Genomic DNA, 20,421 nt, shown 5'->3' with positions numbered 1-20,421 from the left:
ACACAACAGGAATCTTTGTCTCCAAGGCTGGGAAATCCCAAACCCATTGTGGTTCCCCAAGGAACGGCTGCCTGATCCAGCCTGAGGAAGGGCTGTAATGGGACAGGAGAATGAGGGTGGATGGAAGCAGAGCCCAGGCCCATCCTGCCCCCGTACCCAAACATTAGTTTTGGGTCTTTCCCTTCCCTTTGTCCTTGAGGTGGCCTCGGGGGGTGATAAAGTGAGAGTCACCCGATCCACCTTGTGTGCAACTGGAAATGGTTCTTAACAGCCCCAGCTGCTTCAGCGGCAACAGCCCGGTACAGCAGGAGGTCAAAGACACAGAGAGTGCTCCAGGGCTGGGGCTGAGCAGCAGGAACTCGCTGTGCAACTCCCTGGCCCTAAAAATGCCCCATTTAATAATTGCCCTTCAAGGGGGAGTTCTGCTGTGCCTCACTGCTGCCCATCATCACCTTTGCTGTTGGTTCCTGTACAAGTTCAGTGCTCTTCTTCCAGAACTGCTCGTTTACACCAGCACAGTCAGTTCCAGACCCTTCTCAGATCTGTAATTATTTAATTTCCAGCTCCAGAGGTTACAGCCAGGTTATGGAAACTGGCTGGGTCAGGGACCCTCAGCCTACAAATCCAGGGCTGGGGCACTTTACACACACACACCCCCAGCTGAGAGACCAGGGGAAACGAGAACAACTGACACAACCCCCTCAGACACTTCCCAACCTTCTCCCCAGCCTGGCTGCACAGGCACTGAAGGGCAAAACCATTTTTATTAACTGAATCCTCCCAAAGCTTGAGTGTGTGTGTGTGTTCAGCCACACCCTGAACACATTTCCCATGCTGGTGCTCAGAATTTTAGTTGTAAAAATCAGTTTATTTGAGGATGGGACTTTGCAGTGGTAGAAAGGACATTCAAGTGTTTGTGTTTATGCTGGACTTTGATGAGAACAAATCATTTTACTGCACTTTTTCAGCCTAATTGCAAGGATTTGAGATGCAGGGGATTCACTCAGCCAGAGGGGTGAGGCTGAGGAGAAGGAAAGAGAAAAGCAGGTGGTTTATATAAAAAAACTCTGCTCCTACAGCATTAAATGCCAAAACTAAACTCAAACGTCGACCTAAAAGCAAATGTTACCCTGTGTGTTAATGCTGGGTTGGAGGCTGAGGCCTTTTTATCCTGGGGCTGGGGTTGACTTTAGAGGATTTGATGACAAATCTGTCCCCAACCCTGGCAGCACCACCAAGGAAAGTGTTTGCAAACAACTAAAATACATCCAGGCCTGGAATAATTAATTCCTGGCACTGCAGAGCTCCCTCCAGCCTCAGAGCCCAGGCAGTGCTGGAGAAACCCTCCAGAGCCCAGAGTTTATTTCCACACAGCACCAACCCCACAGCACCCAGGGTGGATTATTTACATTGAGATTATCTGCTTGTGCACATTGTTAAGTTGAAATAGATGCCAGAAATGTTATCTGGACGTGCACCTGCCCGGCACAGCGAGCTCTCCCCAGCTGGGATTTGCTGGGGAGATTGGTTTACACTCAGCTCTTCGCTCCTTTTAAGTCCAGTCCAGCAGATGGAGAAGTTTGGGTTGATGTGGAATGCATTTTTCACATAATGCCTGTGGGGAGATGAGGAATGACTAAAATAAATAGCAATTAGACAGCAGCAGCATCGTTCATGGGATCTGTTTGGAGCTGTGGATGTGATGTCCAATAAAACACACACAGAGCTGAAGGCAGGGCAGGGCAGCAGGAACATTTTGGGATGTTTGAAGGAACAAGGACAAGAAACCAAAGGAGGAACAAACTGGTGAGGGGAAATGCTGCAACATGGACAAGCAGCCAAATCAGCAACAAGATGAGGAGAAACAGCACAAGGTGTTTTAATGGGGGAGCAAAGTTCTTGAGTTTCTTTGTCACGGTGCTCAACAAAGCAGGAACAAATCCCACGTGCAGAGAAAGAGCTGGTTGCCCTCAGGCCCTTGCAGGACACCCCAGAGCTCTGCACAGGCTTTACAAGCAGCACCCAGGTCCTGGTCACTGTGGCCGTGCCCCAGTGCTGGGCAAGGCTGGGAACAGGCCCAGGGGCTCCTTCCTCCTGCCCAGGAATGAGGCCAGGAGCTCAGCACCCCCAGCAGCCTGGATGTGCCCTGTGGACAAGGAAAGCACAGAAACGTGGTTAGTGATAAACAGCAGTGGTGTGGTGACAGAATTTGTGCAAATCCTGCCTCAAACATATGAGCTCAGTAAGTTGCTGTGGTGGTTAAAGAACCCAACTCCCCTTTTCCTTCACACACAATCTCAGCAGGGATTTCAGAGCTGGTCCTGGTGAGTGGCTGCACCTGTGTTACATCATTGCCACTGATGGCAAAGCAGAACAGAATGTGCTACCAGGATGAGAAGCTGCTGCTGCTGCTTTTTGCTATCAATAATAAAAGAATAAATAATCCCTAAGGGCTGTGCCAGCAGAGCCCAGTCAGGGATTGCAGCAGAGGAACAGCCATGCCTGGATCACCCATAGACACCTCAAAGTCACCCACAGCCCACCCTGGATCACCCACAGCCATGCCTGGATCACCCATAGACACCCCAGAGTCACCCAGAGTCACCTACAGCCATCTCTGGATCACCCACAGCCATCCCAGAGTCACCCACAGCCATGCCTGGATCACCCATAGACACCCCAGAGTCACCCACAGCCACCCCAGAGTCACCTACAGCCATCTCTGGATCACCCACAGCCATCCCTAGATCACCCAGAGCCACCCCAGAGTCACCCACAGCCATCCCTGGATCACCCAGAGCCACCCCAGAGTCCCCCACAGCCCAGAGTCCCCCACACCTGAGGCCACAGCCGGGCTGGGTGAGGATGAGCAGGTGGCTGGGCCAAGCCAAGGCAAAGTGTGCAAGGGCAGAAAGGAACTCAGGGAATGGTCTGTGAGCAGGTGCCTGTGAGTGCCAAGGCTGCCAAATGTCCCTGCAGCACATGAGCAGCTCTGCTGGAGCAGCCCCAGGGCTGGTGGCTCTGGGGAGTTTGATTCCCCCATCACAAAGGGGTGAAGGGAGAATTCAGAATGGTCTTGGACCTCCAAAGGGGATTTCCAGCAGCTGAAGGCTCTCAGCTGCACACAAACCCAGCTGGGAGGGCTCCAAACCCCACGGGGCTGCTGGGGCAGGGCCTCCACACCAGCACCTGTCCCTGGGCTGGCAGCGTTACCTGGAGCTGGGCCTGACCAGCCCCAGGCTCTGTCCTAAGCCAGGACTCACAAAAAACCCAATCCAACCCAACCTGGCCTCAATTTCTACCAATTTCTAGCTTTATTCCTATTAACATCATTTGTTTCCACAAATTAACAGCAAAAAAAAAAAACAAACCCAGAATTGCTCACAACAGGAAACTGTCCAATCTTGTATGGCAAATAAAAGAGAAAAGATTCAATTAAAGCTGGTTTTCTTGTGCTAAATGCAATTCCATAGAGGAAAGGGCTGATTTCCCTTTAACCTCAGAGTGCAGCATTGGACTGTAAGGTGAGTAAAGAACCAAACTTGCCAAGACCACGATGCTGAGCTCTGCCCAGCACTCTGAGCTCTCCTAAAAAACAGAAGCTGCCCAGATTCACAAAAAATACCACAGACTCAGGTTTGTTTTCCAAAGAAAGAATCCTGGAATGGTTTGGGTTGGGGGGGACCTTAAAGCCCACCCAATCCCACTTCTGCCATGGGCAGGGACAGCTCCCACTGTCCCAGGGTGCTCCAGCCTGGCCTTGGACACTGCCAGGGGCAGCCTCAGCTTCTCTGGGAATTCTATTCAGGGCCTGCCCACCCTCCCAGGGAACAATTCCTGCCCCAAATCCCATCCATCCCTGCCTCACCTCTGAGTGAGCTGTTCTGAAAAGCCCCAACAATCCTCTCTCCCTCAGGATTTTTCCATGCAGAGCTCCTGGGTAAGTTCAGCTCCACCAAACCAAAGAGAACATTGCGGGACTCCTGGTGAGGATGGCAGTGAACAGAGCGGCTGGAAAAGGGCTCAGGGAGGGGAGCAGGAGGTGCAGAAGGGGTGGCTGCTGCAGGCCCAGCCTTTCCTCTCCTCAGCTCCAGTTTTAGGGTTCCCAGGGTCAGCAGAGGCTGGAGTTCCCCAGAGCATTGCAGAGCCATCCCTGCCCTTGGCCTCTCCCAGCCCTGCCCCACACAGGCATTGAAAGGGCTCGATCTCCCCAAGTTTCCTTTCCCCTCCAAGTTCCCCCACCATCCTCTCCCAACTTTGACTGCTCTAAAGCATTTACAGATCTAAAAAGCAGAGAGGAAAAAAATGTTCACCTGTCGGGTGATATAAAACCAATCTTCTACTAAATGTGCCAGAATAATTTTTCTCCACCTCAACCACAGTTAAAACCTTCAGTCTATTCATTACTGTCTTTTTATAGTATTTTTATTTAATAAAACCTATTAAGACTACCATACAAATCTCTTTACTTATGCTTTTATCTTTTAACTGATCAATTTTTATATTGCTGACATCCCTTCTTCACCATTTGCTCATTTAAAAATTCATAGTATATGAGCTATGTCTCTGGAGAAAACGTCTATAAAATTTGTTACAGCTGGCAAATGTGTATGAGTCAGTGATAGCACATGACTAAATGCTTCACAGAAAATAAAATTTGTTTCTGTAGTAAGCAGAACTGTTTAAATGTTATTTATTTTTATGTTTCAAAGAAAATATATTGTGAAGTGCTGCATTGATTTAATACGCAGCAATGTCTGTGTACACGCTGTACCCGGGAAATTTATGAAACCTTTGCACAACTCCTTTAATTGAATTTTCCAAATCTCTCACCACACACAAATAATCAATATCTTCTGCAGAGAAAACCAGTCAGAATTATTACAGTCTTTCTTTTCAATTTTGTTGTCATCAGCACATACAGAGCACCTGGATATTTGTAATGTCTGGATAGCAAGTTATTTACACCTCTTAAACATATAATTGCTACTAAGTGAGTCCAAACTAATGTTTCTTTTCTTTTTTTTATTTAAAATAATTATATTCATGGGAGAAAGCAGTATTTATTCTCATGTAGGAGTTGCTACATGTTGGAAGAACTACAATTCTTTTGAATTTTTCATCAAGCTTAATACTCTACACTAGATCCACCAGAATTAAAAATTCATAGCTGTTGCATCTCTAAAAAGGCACGTAGGAAAATAGAGTGTAAAAACAAGGGTGAAACCTGGGAATAAACGGGGCTGAGACCTAAATCTAAAATGCAGGGTGACAGTTCTCTGTGTACTTGTCTGGGGCCTGCAGTCATACATCTCATGTGCATTTCTGTATCTGCCACTGCAGTTAATGGCTTAATATTTCATCTGCATAGCCCAGGGTGTTCCATCACTGCAGAGCCTTGGAGCTGCCCCTTCTCCTTCCCTCCATCCCAAAACTCCTCGTGCTGCTGCTCCCAGAGCCCTCCAGCCTGAGGCTGTTTGGAAAATTGAGGTGTGGGTACAAGGCAAGAGCCCAAATCCTGCTGGGAAGAGACATGAATTCAAATTTAGCCCCAGCAGCTTTTCATGGCAGGACACAAACTGGGCAATCCCCACTGAGTGAGGAGCTGAGATCAGCCCTGCCCCAGGTGTGATGGCAGGAAAGCCTCAGGAGCACAGTCAGGGATGTTCTTCCCCAGGGAAGGGCAGATGAACAAAGTCAGATCCCTCCAGTGTTACAGTTTGTGCTCAGCCACTTCCCAGATTTGCTTTTCCCAGCAAAGGGATAATGGAATTTCTTCCCTGTAAGTAAATACAAAACTGGGCTGAGGAAAATAAATGTGGGTTTTAGGTTGGGGTTTTACAGCTGGAAAAATCCAGTGCTGTGTTCCCCTTTTCCTCAGAAGAGCTCCAAGGTGGGACAGACACCCAAGTACATCTAAAGGTCAACAAATTGGTTACACTTTATTTGAGAATGATGTGAAAATAAACCCCCAGAAGCCACCAAGGCCAAATGGTTTAGCCTTAGGACACCCAAATTCCAAACTCAAACTGACCAAAAGGGGATAAATGGTAGAATTCTGTATTTTTACCTTTTTATCTGTTTTGAGGAGGGTTTGCATTTTGCAGTGGGTGTGAAATGGGTTTTATGTTCCACCATAAATGCAGTTTTCAAAACTGGACTGGCAGGTGGAAACTCAGAGGATTTTTGGTCCCTGATCTCTCCAGCTTTGCTTTCCTCATTGATTTCAAGTGGGATGGGATAAAACCCATCCAGTTAACCCTGGTCCAGTCTCCTGGAAAGCCACCACTGCTGTCCCAAGAGCACAAACCTCAGGCACTTGTATTCACCCTTCCATGAAAGCTGGGAATGTTCAGAACTCAGAGAGGATCAGATTTGCCCCTGGGCTTGGCAGGATGAACAGCCCCACAGAAAAGGAAGTGTTTTTTATTTCATCACAGCCTGGAAAGGGTTTTCCTCACCACTGCAAGTATTTGATCTCTGGGACACTCTCATGGGCAGCAGGAATGGTTTGTGTTCAGGGGTTTGGGGAAGCAAAGTGTCCCTGTCCTTTGTCACAACCAACTGAAGCAGCTTCTCATTTTAGAACCTTCACTCCTGGAATCTCCAAACTCGTGAAACTTTCCTTTAAAACGTGCACATCCCAACCCACACCTCCATTCTCAGCACGTTTGGGACTCCCAGACACCGACTGGATTCATCTCTTTGGCAGCTGTTTTACAATTTGCTTACTTTCTATTCAAAAACATTTTGTTTACTGTAAATTCAAGTCCCGGGCAAACAATGATGCCCTTTTTCCATGCTGGTCACCCAAAATGATAAACTGGGCTCTGCACAAGGCTGCCCATTGAGGCAGGAATGTTTTGGATGAAGTTGTTTTAAGAGGAGCTTTTGTTGGTGTAAAGTAAATAAATTTCATGCCTCGCCATGTGATGATAATGTGACATTCCATCTGGACCAAGGCACAGAACAGTCATAAGTTTTAAGCCTTGCCATAACTAATTAAAAATAATTATGAAAAACCCACATCTGAAATGAAAAGGCAAAGGAAAACATCTTCTTTGATCACAAACTTCCCTGCCCCTCCTGCTATTGCATTTTCAAGACTGCAAAAATTGAATTTATTCTTTGTGAAAGCAAAGCTGACACTGGAACTTCATCAAAATCGGTCAGTTTAAACTCAGAATTCTGAATTTCTACCCCACCTTCACAAAATATCTCCCATCTAAGCAGGCTGGCTGTGGGTTTGGGGCTGGGGGAGCAGAGATGGGACTCTCAGTGTGTGTGTGGTGAGCAGGGAGAGTTTCCCTGTGCAGTCCCAGCCCTGCCAGGCAGGAGCTGCAGCAGGAGGACACAGGGAGCTGTAAATCACCACCTGCACACTGCACAAATCAGCCCAATTCCTTCCAAAGTGCTGTCAACTCCTTTTCATTTGCAGCTAATCTGCTGCAGCCCAGCAAATCTCAGCTTGATCAATTTTCTGTCCTTTAAGAGAATTCCCCACAGCAGAGGTGCCACCACTGCTCCTGATTTGGGGTTTGCTCTGCTTTCAGGTAGAAAGGGGGAAGATAACAGAAATATCAGAACATCCCTGGGGATGGTTGTTGGTTTTACTGACTGGGAGGGAATTAAACTGTCCTCTCTGTGTGTGTCCCCTTCCTTCCTGCCAAGGCACTGAAGCAGCTGGGGATGAAACCAGCTTCAAATATTTTCCCAGCACTGGTTATGAACAACCTCAGAGCTGGGATTTCACAGCTCCCTGGAGGGGGAGAAATACCCCACAAAATACACAGAGTGAAAAAGGTTTTGCTGCGAGATTGTGATGCTGAGAACACAGTGGGAGGGAGGAGGATGAGGAAGGACAAGGATATTTGGGATATACAAAAAGGTTTCTGGACCTTGCCACAAGTGCAAGGCCAGGAATGATTCCTTCTCCTTGCACAGTCTCATGGGGAAATGTCCAGTACAATGAAAACAGCAGCAAATATTCAATGTACATTTGCAGAGTATTCAGAAGAAACACATTTGATTATCATGGTTTTCATATCCTAAAGGTTACCCAACTTATTTCAAGTGAATAAGAAGTGAAAAGAAATCAAGCAAAAGGAATCAAAACATCTGTTACTCAGGAGTTATGAAGAGTTTCTTACCTCGGGCAGGGACTTTGCCATGGTTTGCTTTCAACAGCTGCAGTTTTTCTGCTTGACTCACTAGTGAAGAAATAAATCCAAAATCAACAAATGTTGCCCCAGAGCTTTCAAAGAAAATAATACCTCTGCTGCCTCCTTCACTTTCAAAGCATTTCAAAGGAAAAAAGCCCTCTTGCCTATGTAACTGTGCTCAAAAAAAAAATTAATAAATTTTTCCAAATTCAGAGAATTCTGTCAAGTTGTCCTTCCAAGCCTCATCCCACATTTTGCTCCCATTTTTCTTTTTTCTAGTGCTGAGGTGGTTCCTAATTCAGAAATGGGAGAAAGATGTTTCTTTCCCAAGGAGCTGAGGGAAAGAGTGGACACAGGAGTGGCAGCAAGAGTCTGAGCTGTCCTTTGGGCTGTCTGTCTGTCTGTCCCACCCCATGGAAACCCAGCTGTTCCCAGGTAACTCCATCCTGCCTCAGAAAGGAGCTGGAATTCCAGTGGGAACACAGCCCGTGCAGAAGGGAAATGGGATCAGTTTTGGAATACAAGGCAAGGAGGAAATGAAAATTTAAACACCAGTTTGTGATGCACCAATTCCACTGTTTTGGAAGAAAATTTCTCTGGTACCTGTGGCTTTACTGTCCACCTGTTCCCAGCTGCAAAAAGCAGTCCAGGCACTCCAGGTTTGGTTTTGGGCTCCTTTGGAAAAGTGTTCCAGCTGTGCCAGCTGTGAAGTGCCCTTATCCCAACACAACAAGCATTTGGAACGGCCATCATCCCAAGACACATGAATAGCGATTTTTTAAAGCCTGGAAATTTATATTCAGCCTAATCCCGCTGCCAGGCAAACAAACAAACAAACCAACTTCCTCGGAAGGGGAGAAGAAAGGCCTGAGCAATCCAAGTGCAAACGTTTATCCTAATCCCCACCTAAGCACCCACTAAGTATCTAACTATTTACTGACCATTTCCATCAGAAAAGGTGTTGCTTTTCCAGGTTTTCCCTTCCCCAGTCTGCCTGGCTTTTATGTCTCTGCTTGGATGGACAAGGAGACTTGAGGTGTATTTTTCCTCAGTCCTGGGGAGCAGCAGAGGGAACACCTGCAGAGATCCCTGATAAATAAGATAAATAAATGTACTGAGCCCTCTCCTCACCCAGCTCCTGGGTTTTCTGCAGTTCAGCACTCAGGACACAGGACGAGTGTGAGACTCCGAGGATATTTTCCAGCTCTCTACTGCCCTCCAAAGCCTGGAAAATAACAATTAAAATCATTGTTCAATCCCATTCCCAATATCTACTCCACATCTACAACATACCAAAACCAATTTGGAAATTGTTCATAAACTCTAAATTCTTCCTTTTCTAAATAAACATTGCAATTAAAATATTTTCAATTAGTATAATTATTTTTTTTAAAAATAAAACCTCGCCCACATGAAATAAATCAACACAGTCCTCTGAGTAAACTGAATTATTTCTCAGCTATTGATGTACAGCAACGAGCCTTGTGCTAAATTTAGTCAGGAAACAAAAACGGGGATAAAAGAGAGCAGCGATTTGCATTTTAACATGTATTGGACTACTAAATAACAATAATTTAGTGGTAAATTAAATGGTACAATCACTTCAACGCAAAAGGATCTTTAATCTTCAAAGACATAAAAATCTATGCAGTTAATTCATATTTCGAGTTGTAAATAGTAATAATTGAGAGCTACTTCATATTGGTTTTATTTGTGTACAAATTAAAAATGGAAATGCAACTCTTCCAGTTTAAAAAAATCCAACAAATTTTGAGATTTTTTGCATTTTCTGGATTTCCAAGTCCAACTTGCCTGATTTCATATCTTTTATTTATTTCTCTACCCCTTCAAAATCAAATGTTGCATATAAAAATCCTAATTTTGCTTTCAAAACCTCTATTAGAAGTACTTTAAAAAGACAAATCAGTGTAAACCAGACCTTCAGGCTTGTCAGATTTTCTCTCAGTTTCAGAATCCTGGGCAAGGAATTTCTCACTTGGGACTGCAGTTGCAGGAACCTGTGTAAAAAGAGGTAAATCAATTCCAATTATCCACATCCCCACTCACTGAAAATCCATTTTTGCGATGTTTCCCCGAGTTTTTTTTTCTCAGTGGGATGGGGATGGACCCATTTCAGCTGTGAGGATTTATATCAGGGTACTGGACGGGGTATTTTCCATCTGTAAAATTAAGTGTGTGGAAGTTCACATGAATGTTAAGTGCAGGTGTTGGTTTAGACACGTTTCTATTTGAATGTCACTGCTGGTCTCCTGCAAAGCTTTTAAAAACATTCTGGATTATTGAATGCAAACATTTCCATGTCAATGAGGCCTCTAAGTACTCCAATTGTTCTGTAATTCCGAGTTCCTGTCACTAAGAAATGAGGCTGCATGTGTTGACCAAGGGATTGACTGAATAACAAAAAAAACCACCCCCAATTAATCAATTTACAGTTTTACAGCTGTGTATAATGTTGATATTTTATTTTCCACTGTTTAAATGTCATCCAAACACTTCTGGCCAGCTCCATCACCATCCTACACTGAGGGAATTTCAGCCTAAACATCCAATAGAGCGAAAACCAAATTGTGAGTTCAAGTGCAAGAACGAAAAGGAAAAGCTACGACTTCAAACATATTTTTTTAAGTGAATAAACGTCACAATTATCGTCTGCTGGTGAAAAAGAGATGCAGTCACAGCCCTAAAAACCTTGCAAGGGAATCCACTCACACGTCGTGCTCTGTTTGAGGCTGCCCTCTCCTGGATAATCCGCTCTCGGGATCGCTCTGCTCGTTCCCGTCTCCTCCGAGGGTCACAGGGAAGAAAAAAGACACAATAAAGATAAAAATCAGATGTGGAGTAGTTGAAGCACCTGAAGAAGGTGTTGGTGTGAACCCGGAGTGCTGAAAGATCTTTTGAGAGGAGGAAAAAGCTCAAAGTTCGCTTGGAAAGCAGCAGTTGGAATGAACCACATTGAATTATTTATAATTTACACTTTTGTAATCTGACCCCTGCTCAGTTTCTGGAAAACTTGGGATTACAGCATTAATATCTGGAAGAGTATCATTAATATCTTGGAATCATCCTGGCAGATATTTATATTGTTTATTTCCAGGAGCTTTTCATCCTATTAACTGCAGATTAACATAGAGCATTATCCTGCAAATATTGCAATGACTGAGCTATGAAATTCCTATTTCCCTTTATAAAAACTGCCTGGAATATTATATTGGCATCTGATGGATGGGGCGGGATAAATGTGACCTCTGACCACAAAAGACTTTCTGAATTTACATGACTTGTCCAACTGCCACAGGAATCAGATCAGAACAAAAGCAGATTAAAATTTCAGCTTGTCTATCAATACTTGTGCCAGCAATAAAAAAGTCACATCTGACTTAAATTAAATCAGAAATGATTTAATTGTGAAGTTGAAGACATCAGAGAAGGTGGGGATTCTGTAAATTCACTTTTAAGTGAAAGATTTGGAATTTACCATGAGCTTAACAAATGTACAGATCCCAGACAGACCCTGTGGAATTTCACTGTAATAAATCTCCTTCCTGCCATCAGACTGAAAAAAAAAAAGAGACCCCACTCAGCATTAAACACTTTGATTTCTTCTTGTTAGATCTAAATTATTACAGACAAGTCTCAGCACTCAAGGGGAAATTGACTTTTAATTTTAATATTTTGTAAAACATTTAGAAACACTTCAGAATGACAAAGTGCTCTAAAAGTTTAAGGTTTAATACAGTAGCTAAAAGTTAAGACCCTCAAAGATTTCACTTGGACTTGGACTTAAATCAGTCATCAATTATCAAACAGGTAATACTTTTAGACCAGCAGTGTGGATTTTTAGAAGGAGAGCAGAAATTGTGGGTTTAAATGGACAACCTGGGATTTAATAATTACACACCACCATTTTGTAACTATATGAACACAGGAAATAAAATAGAGACTGACAGCAGGATAAAGAATTGGGATAAAATATAAAATCCTGGAGGGAAGATCCACTTTTGCAGGTCCATCAGGAGAGGACATGGTGCAATAGCTAAAATCTGAGAGAACCCAGAGAAATTTCCAACAGTGGTTGCTCCACTTTGCTTGGATTATTTTTATTCATCACAACTCATGAACTTTGGTGAGGCCTCAATTATTGTACACAAATTCCAAAACCTTGGTGCAGCAAAAATTCTGTAACCCAATGAGAACCAGTGGCTGAAAATTAAAGCCAAATTCAAAATCAGAGAGGGGATTTTCTTCTTAATAATAATCAAACAAGGCATTTGCTAACAAGAGGAGTGATGCATTTATTATTATTATTATTATTATTATTATTATTGAGACTTAACCATCTTTTCTAGAGTTGTACTGAAAGGAAATCAAAGATCTATAGGGAAAGTTGACAAAAGGTCCCTCTGTATTCTTCTTTTTTAAAATAAAAAAGTTACAGCAGGTGATCTGAGGGTTCCTCAACACTTAAAGAGGCCACAACCACAATGTTTTTTATACAGCCATAAAAGCAGCTCAGTGACTGAAAATCTGCTTTTTGAGCAGTCAGAGTCAAAAGCTGTGACTGTGTGACTAAGTGAACATTCATCCTAAAGTGAATTGGACAGAATATAATTATAATCTTACAAAGGTGTATTTTCTGAGAGCTGATGACATTCAGTGTTATATTAATTAAAAATTGCCTCACTCAGCTGTTTTACAAACACCCCCAAGATTTACACTGAAAAAAATTCAAGCTTTAAGACCCAATATTGGCCTTTCCAGAGATTAAATAAGAAATTAAATATAGATAGACGTTCCTAAATCCAGCCAAAATTCAGGAAAATGTTGTAGACAGGAAAAAGGAATGCTCAGCTCACCCTCTGCCGGGGCATTGCTGGGATTTCCTGCCCTGTGGCCGCTGGGAGAGGAGAAGGGGCTGATCTGGCGAGTGCCTGTGGTGGGGGAATAACAGCTCAGGAGGCTCCTCTTGGCCTTCTGGGAGCTTCCATCAGGTGCCTGAAATGGAGAAAAAAACACATAAAAAAATAATCCAGAGGAATGTTGACAAAACCTCTCTGGATTTTACTACCTAAGGTTTTTACCTAAGTAATTCCTGAGTTTGTGTATTAAATGTTGTGGTGGGGAGATTTTGTGCTCATCAAGGTTCTCTCCCACCCCCTTTCCTCAATAAGGTTAATTTGGGGCTAAAAGATAAAAAAAATCCTTTCAAACACTTTGTCTCTCAGGTTCCATAAAGAAAAAATGTGTGTTTTTTCAGGGATTTAGGTATTCTGGCATGATCACCTTGATGGTCAGGTTTTTTTTAAAGCAGTTATTATTTTTCTTCAGTAATGAGAATTTAAGATACAATTTTTTTTTAATATTTTAATTGTATAAAAAGTTATTTCTAGTAATTTTTCTCATTGAAAAAAATCCAAAGTGGGTCCCTTCAATGCAAAATTTTGTCTGTGGTTCAGGGTTTCAATAGGTCTAATGATGTAAGAGGAATTATTTAATGATGTTAAAGGACTTGTGCAGAGAAGTTTTCAGAAGAACAAGTCTGCAGTGCTGGAATACAAACTGGGATTATCTGGGATGTGCTCTAGCATGGATGATGAATTGCAAAGATGAGAAACTGGGATTTTCTACACATTTCATGTACAGAAATAAATAAAAAAACAACCCAAACTTTTACTTTACAACTCACCAGTGCTGGTCACCAGTAGTGGGACTTCCAGCAGATTTTAAAATATTTAATTTTCTGCCCACTTGCCTCTGCCTTGTTTTAGTCTCAAACACCTTAAATAATTTCACACTTATCATTTATACTCTGGTTGGAGCCCAGCAGCATTTAAACTCCACCTGATGGAAATCCTCACTCTGTCTTGTCACATTCAAGCAGATTAAAGAAATGTTTCCAATCATCTTTCAATGAGATATTAATTGAAGGATCAATGCCAATTTAGGGATTAACTTGTTCTCAAGTCTCCTTTTCAACAGGGAGAATCTCCAAACATTTCAGAGTATTTTTCCTGCTTGAACAGGAAAAATCCAGAACCCATTTCTGGATGTAGAAAAGGTTATTTTGAACAAAATTCCTGCAGCACTTACAAGGACAGTTTTTATTTGTCAGTAAGGTTTTCTCTTCTAGGAAGAAGAATTTTACTCCAGTTATGCATTTTTTTTTTAACAATACCATGCTAAGATTCCAAAAATCTAAAAACACTCATTCCTGATTTAATAAGTTCATGAATATTTTGATCCATGGAATGAGGAACTCTTGATAAAACCAGGAAAGGAATGACAGAAACAACAAAGATAAACATCTATTTCACCCAAACCATGAGTTTACTACATTCTGTTCCTTCTTTCTTTCTATAAACTTATTTATTTCATTTAAATCTTTGGCCTGCATCTATTAGAGACATGGTGTAAACTAAAAATCAGTGTAAAGCCACATCACTGAGCCTCCACTGAAAGTTTCTATCATTCAGATGACAGAAAGAAAATTTCTTCAGCTTTTTTGCTGCACAAGAACCTGACTGCAGGTCAGCATGGAGTCACTCTTTATCTCATGGGATTTGGGGCAGGAAAAGCATTCCATGGAATTTCAGCTGGACCACTCTGTCATTCCAGCCCAAGAAACAGATGCAGAATTACAGTCACAGCTGCACCCTGAGCAGAACAAGTTGGGCAATGCTACACTAAGCTGCTAATTAAACTGCTAATGATTTATTTTTTTTTTAGTGTCACTGAGGTATTTTGCCACCTCTGTTGAAATTTTCAAAAAATAAATATCTAGAATTTTTTTTTTAAATGGCCAATTTCTACTCTGCTCAACACCAGCCTCCAAAAACCTCCTCCAAACAACCCAGGCTTGGAGATTTATTGGTTTTGCTGACCAGCTCTTTCTCTCTGTACTTTCCCAAAATTCTCCTTCCTTTCCATCCTGCCACCATCCTGCCCAGCTCCTGAGCTCTGCTGGCTGCAGCAAAAGCCACTGTGGGAGATAATAAAGTGACATATGTCACGACATGCTGGTGCCTGGGAGGACGCTGGGGCTGCATTTCCAAGGAATAACAGCACCAGTACAATTTTATTTTTTATTGTGATAACTGTGGTGAAATTGATGGCAGCGTTAGGGGTTTATTGTTTCATTATGCCAGATTAGCTGAGGGAGGTAATTACAGCCCCTGACACGAAAATGCCTTTAATGTTTTCATTTCAGTTTTTTTGCAGTTTTCTAATATGCAGATTACGGCATTATCATAATTCCATATTGTCACACGTACAATTACATGGCAGAAGGTTTGCTTCCCAGGATAATGGAGCTAATTTCTAATAAATGGATTTCACCAAGGATCTTAACTCATTCAGCTCTTGGGTAAATAGTGATGGCAATAACAATATGCACATTTTTCAAGTGATTCATGCAGATGTACATTACTTAACGCCAGGCAGTTCTGTGACAAATGAAATACAATCAATTTTATACTAATATTTGCGGCAGTAATTTTGTGCTTTAAGATTTGCCCAGACAACATCCAATCTGTAACAACATAAAGGCAGCTAAAATGAAATGGATTGTTTATATCCACATTTATTTTTGCACACAGATATATATATATACACACATATATATTTATACAGCCCAGATGGTTCCAGACACCAAAAAAAAATACTTACATCATCTTTTTTAACAGTGTCCAAATTTAATGCTCTCTTAACCCTGCAAGAGAAAAATATGGACAGGTTTTATAGACACAAAGACTTCTGTTAGTAGGGTCTGTAAGTGGTAATGTTAAAGACAGTTTCCTTCTCTAGTTTTACATTTACTGATGGTATCCAAAGCAAATCCATTCCCTCTACCAGGAATATTGCTTGTTTAGAAGGATAAAGTGTTTGCCTAAGAAAATCTGATTCTCCATTTTATACCAGAGATAAAATCAAGGCACTGAAGTGAAATCATGCTGAGTATTTATCTTTTCTCCAAGGCTATAAACAACAAAACCCTCCCACAAAAAAAAGCATTTCCATTTACATACCTTCTGCAATTCTGGAATTATTTTGCCACGAGTCGAAAAAAAAAAACGTTTAAAACATTTAAGACACAGGTACAAGCAAGGTGAAAAAAGTAGTTTTTCCCCATCATTTTAGCTCTTAACATGATTCAGTGCTACCAGACTATGACTTAACTGGGGAACAGATGCTCTATGTCTTTACAGGTCCCCAAACCATAAGAAACCGTTTGCTTCCCTTCTTCTCTCTCCTGATTCAGGAACATGCCAAAGCTCTCTCTGCAAAATCTGCTCCTCTGAACTGGATGCCCAGCTGTTAATGGCAACACTGGAAGAGGAAAGCTGAATATTTATAATACTTTATATGGTACAGCTGTCTGCTAAAGAGCAGTCATCAAAATTTTATTGAATGCAGGCGAAATGCTCCAAGGAAAGAAAGGTCAACATAAATTAAGACTATTTTTCCCAGAGACAACTGAAACTTTTTAAGCACGTTCTTAAATCTTAACAATAGTTTAAAGCGTGATGGAAAATGAGGAGGGAAAAAAAAAATCTTTGTGAGAACGGTTCCCAAGGAATGTATATATTACATTGAATTAAACAAGGTTTGGAATATACATCATATTTCAAGAAGTTAGTTCAGTTTTCATCTCAGGAAAAGGATGTTTTTGCCTTGTAAGGAATTTAGATGACCTCATTCCAAACAGATCCTTTTCAAATTTATGTTGCTATTCCAAAACTGTAAATTAAAGGATTGGGAAAATAGAATAGAAACACATCTTTGATAAAGAACTCAGGCAAGGGTCTTACATGAAAACTGTTTTACAGCTATCTCTATTACAAAAAGGGGGAAAAGAAATATCCTGCCTTAAAAAAGCCAAGTAAACAGGTAACATTTAAATTAAAAAAAGCCTCTGAAATTCTGGCCAAGGGGCAACCCGAGCTGTAACAGTTTGATGGAATTCTTTACAATGTATTCCTTTTTTAAAGAGAATCCCATATAGCTCAAGGAATCCCGACTCCATTACAGCTTCCTGCTCGTGGCAGCAGAGAAATATTCCATTTATTAATGCAGCCACACTGCAAGGATGCTCTGGGGGCCAATGCATTTGCATGTTCCACCAAGGCATGTTCTGATGGAAGTTTTTATGACAGATGCCAAAGGAAGCTGAAAGCCAAAGGAAATCAGGATCAGGATCACAGCTGGAGGATGGAATAAATGAGAAACTACATGAAAATCTTGCTAAGTTATAAACACTGAGAGCATTTCTTAGGGGGAAAGTTGTGCACTGATCAAAGACACGTTCTCTGAAGTCTGTCAAATATTGTGGACAGCAACAGAGCAGCACAGAACCCAGATTTCTCTCTGCAAAGCACCCTGAACTGTGGGAGCAGAGATGGAGCCTCATTCCAAGCTCTTCAATGCTGGAAAGAGCTGGAATATTGTGTTGGAAAACAGAATTTTAGCTTTAGGTCAACCTTGCTTTTTACTGATTGTCTTTTCAATGCCATAATGTGAGAAGTTAAATCAGAATTATTTAAAATCTGTACTCCAACTCTACAACAGACCCCTGAAACCAAATTCATCCCAACATCTCACATGAAAACCCTGATGGCTGAACTGTCCTCTCTCAGATCTTCCAAAAGAAGAACGTGGTGAAAAAACAATATGTACAAAGAAAAGTATTTTAGGAAACGACATAAAGAGCTCCACTCTTAGTTTGGTTTATTTTTTTAATTATGGCTCTTTGACTATGGTGTAAAACCAAATGTCAGAGTGGAACAAGAAAAGGAGACAGAAAGGTGAGACACACGCGGTGAGAGTATTTCACCTGAGTTTCCTGCCCCTGAATTAGCCTGACAAGGCTTAATTTATTTTCTTAACCATGCAGAGTATGATGGCACATGTTTACAGTCAGCTGTACAACCTGCAGTGATTATTTTGTGCCTGATATTTATCAGCTTAAAGAACTTCCTTTATTGATCTCCAGAAGCCCATGATGAGCAGCACTTACCTGACTTCATTAATTACTTACTGCTTGATAAATTGCAAAAATATAGGAGAAAAAAATGAGCAGGATTTATTCCCATTGGAGACAAAAGGAAGAGATACAGCTTGATGGAAAATGGGAATTGAGGGTGTTATGCCCTGATCTCCACAGACCTGCAATTCCTTCCCACATCTCTGCACCTGAGAGTGTGTGTGAATCTATAATTTAGTCACTGCTGTAATTGTAGTAAATCCTGTTGAATCACTTTATAAATATTAAATCAGTCAGTGATTAAGTGCTGCAAAAACTCTTTTGCACCTGTGTTTTTGTATCCATACCCTTGTCCCTGTGACCCCTCTACATCCCTGGCCTCTGTGTAAATCATTCTAAATTGACTCTAATCCCATTTTCCTGTGTATCCAGCAGTGGAGTGAACCTTGCTATTAAACTCTGTTGAAGCCACACTTTCAGCTCTGTTTTTTGTTTTTGTTTTTTTTTTTTTTTTTTTTTTTTTTTTTTTTTTTTTTTTGCCAATCCCTTTAGGGAGAGGTCAGAAGATGGAGCAGGCTCTGGGACAAGATGCAGTGGGCAGAAAATGAGCAGGTTCCACCTGGATATGAGGAATAAATTCTTTCCTGTGCAGAGACTGAGCACAGACAGTCCAGAGAGAGTGTGGAGAGTCCCTCCCTGGGGATATTCCAGCCTGTGCCAAGTGCAGGGGATGGCTCTGCTGGAGAATACAGGACTGGATGATCCACTGTGGTCCCTTCCAAGCTGAAGCAGCTGCTGATCCTTCTTCTTCCCCTCTCTCCCACACAGCCCCACAGGTGTTATCCATGTAGAGAAATACAGAATTAAAATCACTGGGATTGAAAAGGATCTCTGGAGATCAGCCAGTCCAAACCCCCGTGGCCAAGGCAGGGTCACCCAGAGGAGGTGACACAGGCTCTGGAATGTCTCCAGAGAGGGAAGGAGGAAATGATGCCTTAAATTTTAGCTTCCATGTATTTCAGGTGTCTGTGGTGGCCAGGGGAGCAGCTCTGAGCTCACAGTCAGTGTCACTCAGCTCTGCACACAGCAGGGACACAAAACAAACCCTTTTCCTGCTGCACACCAAGGACAACTGGGACAACTTTCAGGCCCAAAAGCACAAACAACACTGGACTGAAGAGACAAAACAAGAAGGATGGGACTCCGTAATCTGAAGCTGTAATTGGACAATTAAACCTCAATATGCAAATGGACCAAAACTTATAAAAGTGTGAGACCTCATGACCATTTGTCCATTTTGTGACCATTTAAAGTCCATCTTGGGTGTAACCCTGGCCAAGCTCTTAAGATACACTGCCCAAAGTGTGTCCTTTTAGGCCTTTTATTATATATCTACTTTATTTTCTTGGCTCTGCCCAGTCTCCGTTCCAGGTTAACCTGGGCAGCTGTTCCAGAGCTCTGCCACCTTCAGTGTACAGCAGTTGATATTGAGGTGGATGTCATTGTATTTTAGTTTTACTGCCACTGCTCCTCGTCCTGTGGCTGGGCATCTCTGACCATTGACCCCTCAGAGAAGCAGAACACAGAGAATATCACCCACAGAGAACATCACCCACAGCATCACCGCCCGCCCCAGGAACCACGGAATCACCACCGATAGCATTTCCCGGTCTCTGTTTTCATCTAGAAACAAATCCCGCCCCTGGCCGGCCGCTCCTCCTCTCCCGGGCCCGCTCTGGGAGCGCTTTTCCCCTCAGGGAAGGCGCTGGGAGCCGCAGCCCGGCGGGAGCAGCGCTGCCCTCACGGGAACCCGCCCGCTGCCCTCAGGGCCGGGACAGGAGAGAGAGAGAGAACAGGGGGAAGGCAGGGGAGGGAGAAGAGGAGAGAGGGAGAAGAGGAAGAGGAAAGAGAGAGGACGGAGAGGGAGAAGAAAGGACAAGAGAAGAAAGGAGAAGGAGAGCAAAGGAGAGCAGAGCAGCGCTGTCCCGCTCCCCGGACACCTACGACATCCCGGAGCTGTTCCCGTTCCCGCCGCCCTTTCGGAGCTCCCGCCGTGTTCCCGCCAAACGCCGCCGGCTGGAAACGGCGCTGAGGGCGGGACGGGCCGGGGCGGGGCCGGGGAGCCCCGGGGGCCGGGCTGTGGGGCCGGGAACGGGATCCCCGAGACCGGGATCCCCGAGACTGAGACCCCCGGGATCGACACCCCCGGGACCGAGACCGGGACCCCTGAGACCGAGACCGAGACCCCTGGGGCCGACACCG

The 20,421-nt window shown here is 43.1% G+C and overlaps 1 protein-coding gene across 3 annotated transcripts; it reads right to left on the bottom strand.

Moving 5' to 3' along the window:
- Positions 1-745: 745 nt before the first annotated feature.
- ITGB3BP (integrin subunit beta 3 binding protein) lies at positions 746-20,246 on the bottom strand. 3 transcript variants are annotated; one of them, XM_083867183.1, is made up of 8 exons: positions 20,164-20,246; positions 15,846-15,888; positions 13,037-13,175; positions 10,893-10,965; positions 10,102-10,180; positions 9,294-9,387; positions 8,151-8,210; positions 746-2,146 (listed from the first exon to the last, which is right to left on the bottom strand). In XM_083867183.1, exons 1-8 carry the CDS (start codon positions 20,166-20,168, stop codon positions 2,034-2,036), a joined length of 606 nt encoding a protein of 201 aa, XP_083723309.1. In that variant the 5' UTR covers positions 20,169-20,246; the 3' UTR covers positions 746-2,033. The 3 variants fall into 3 exon arrangements, with proteins under 3 accessions (XP_083723309.1, XP_083723308.1, XP_083723307.1); XM_083867182.1 differs by lacking the exon at positions 746-2,146 and adding an exon at positions 4,748-5,521 and having other exon boundaries at positions 10,893-10,962; XM_083867181.1 differs by lacking the exon at positions 746-2,146 and adding an exon at positions 4,760-5,521.
- Positions 20,247-20,421: the final 175 nt, after the last annotated feature.

Source organism: Zosterops lateralis (genome assembly GCF_965231275.1).
Source record: "Zosterops lateralis genome assembly, chromosome: 9".
Taxonomy (NCBI): domain Eukaryota; kingdom Metazoa; phylum Chordata; class Aves; order Passeriformes; family Zosteropidae; genus Zosterops; species Zosterops lateralis.
This window is presented reverse-complemented; position numbering and strand designations above follow the sequence as displayed.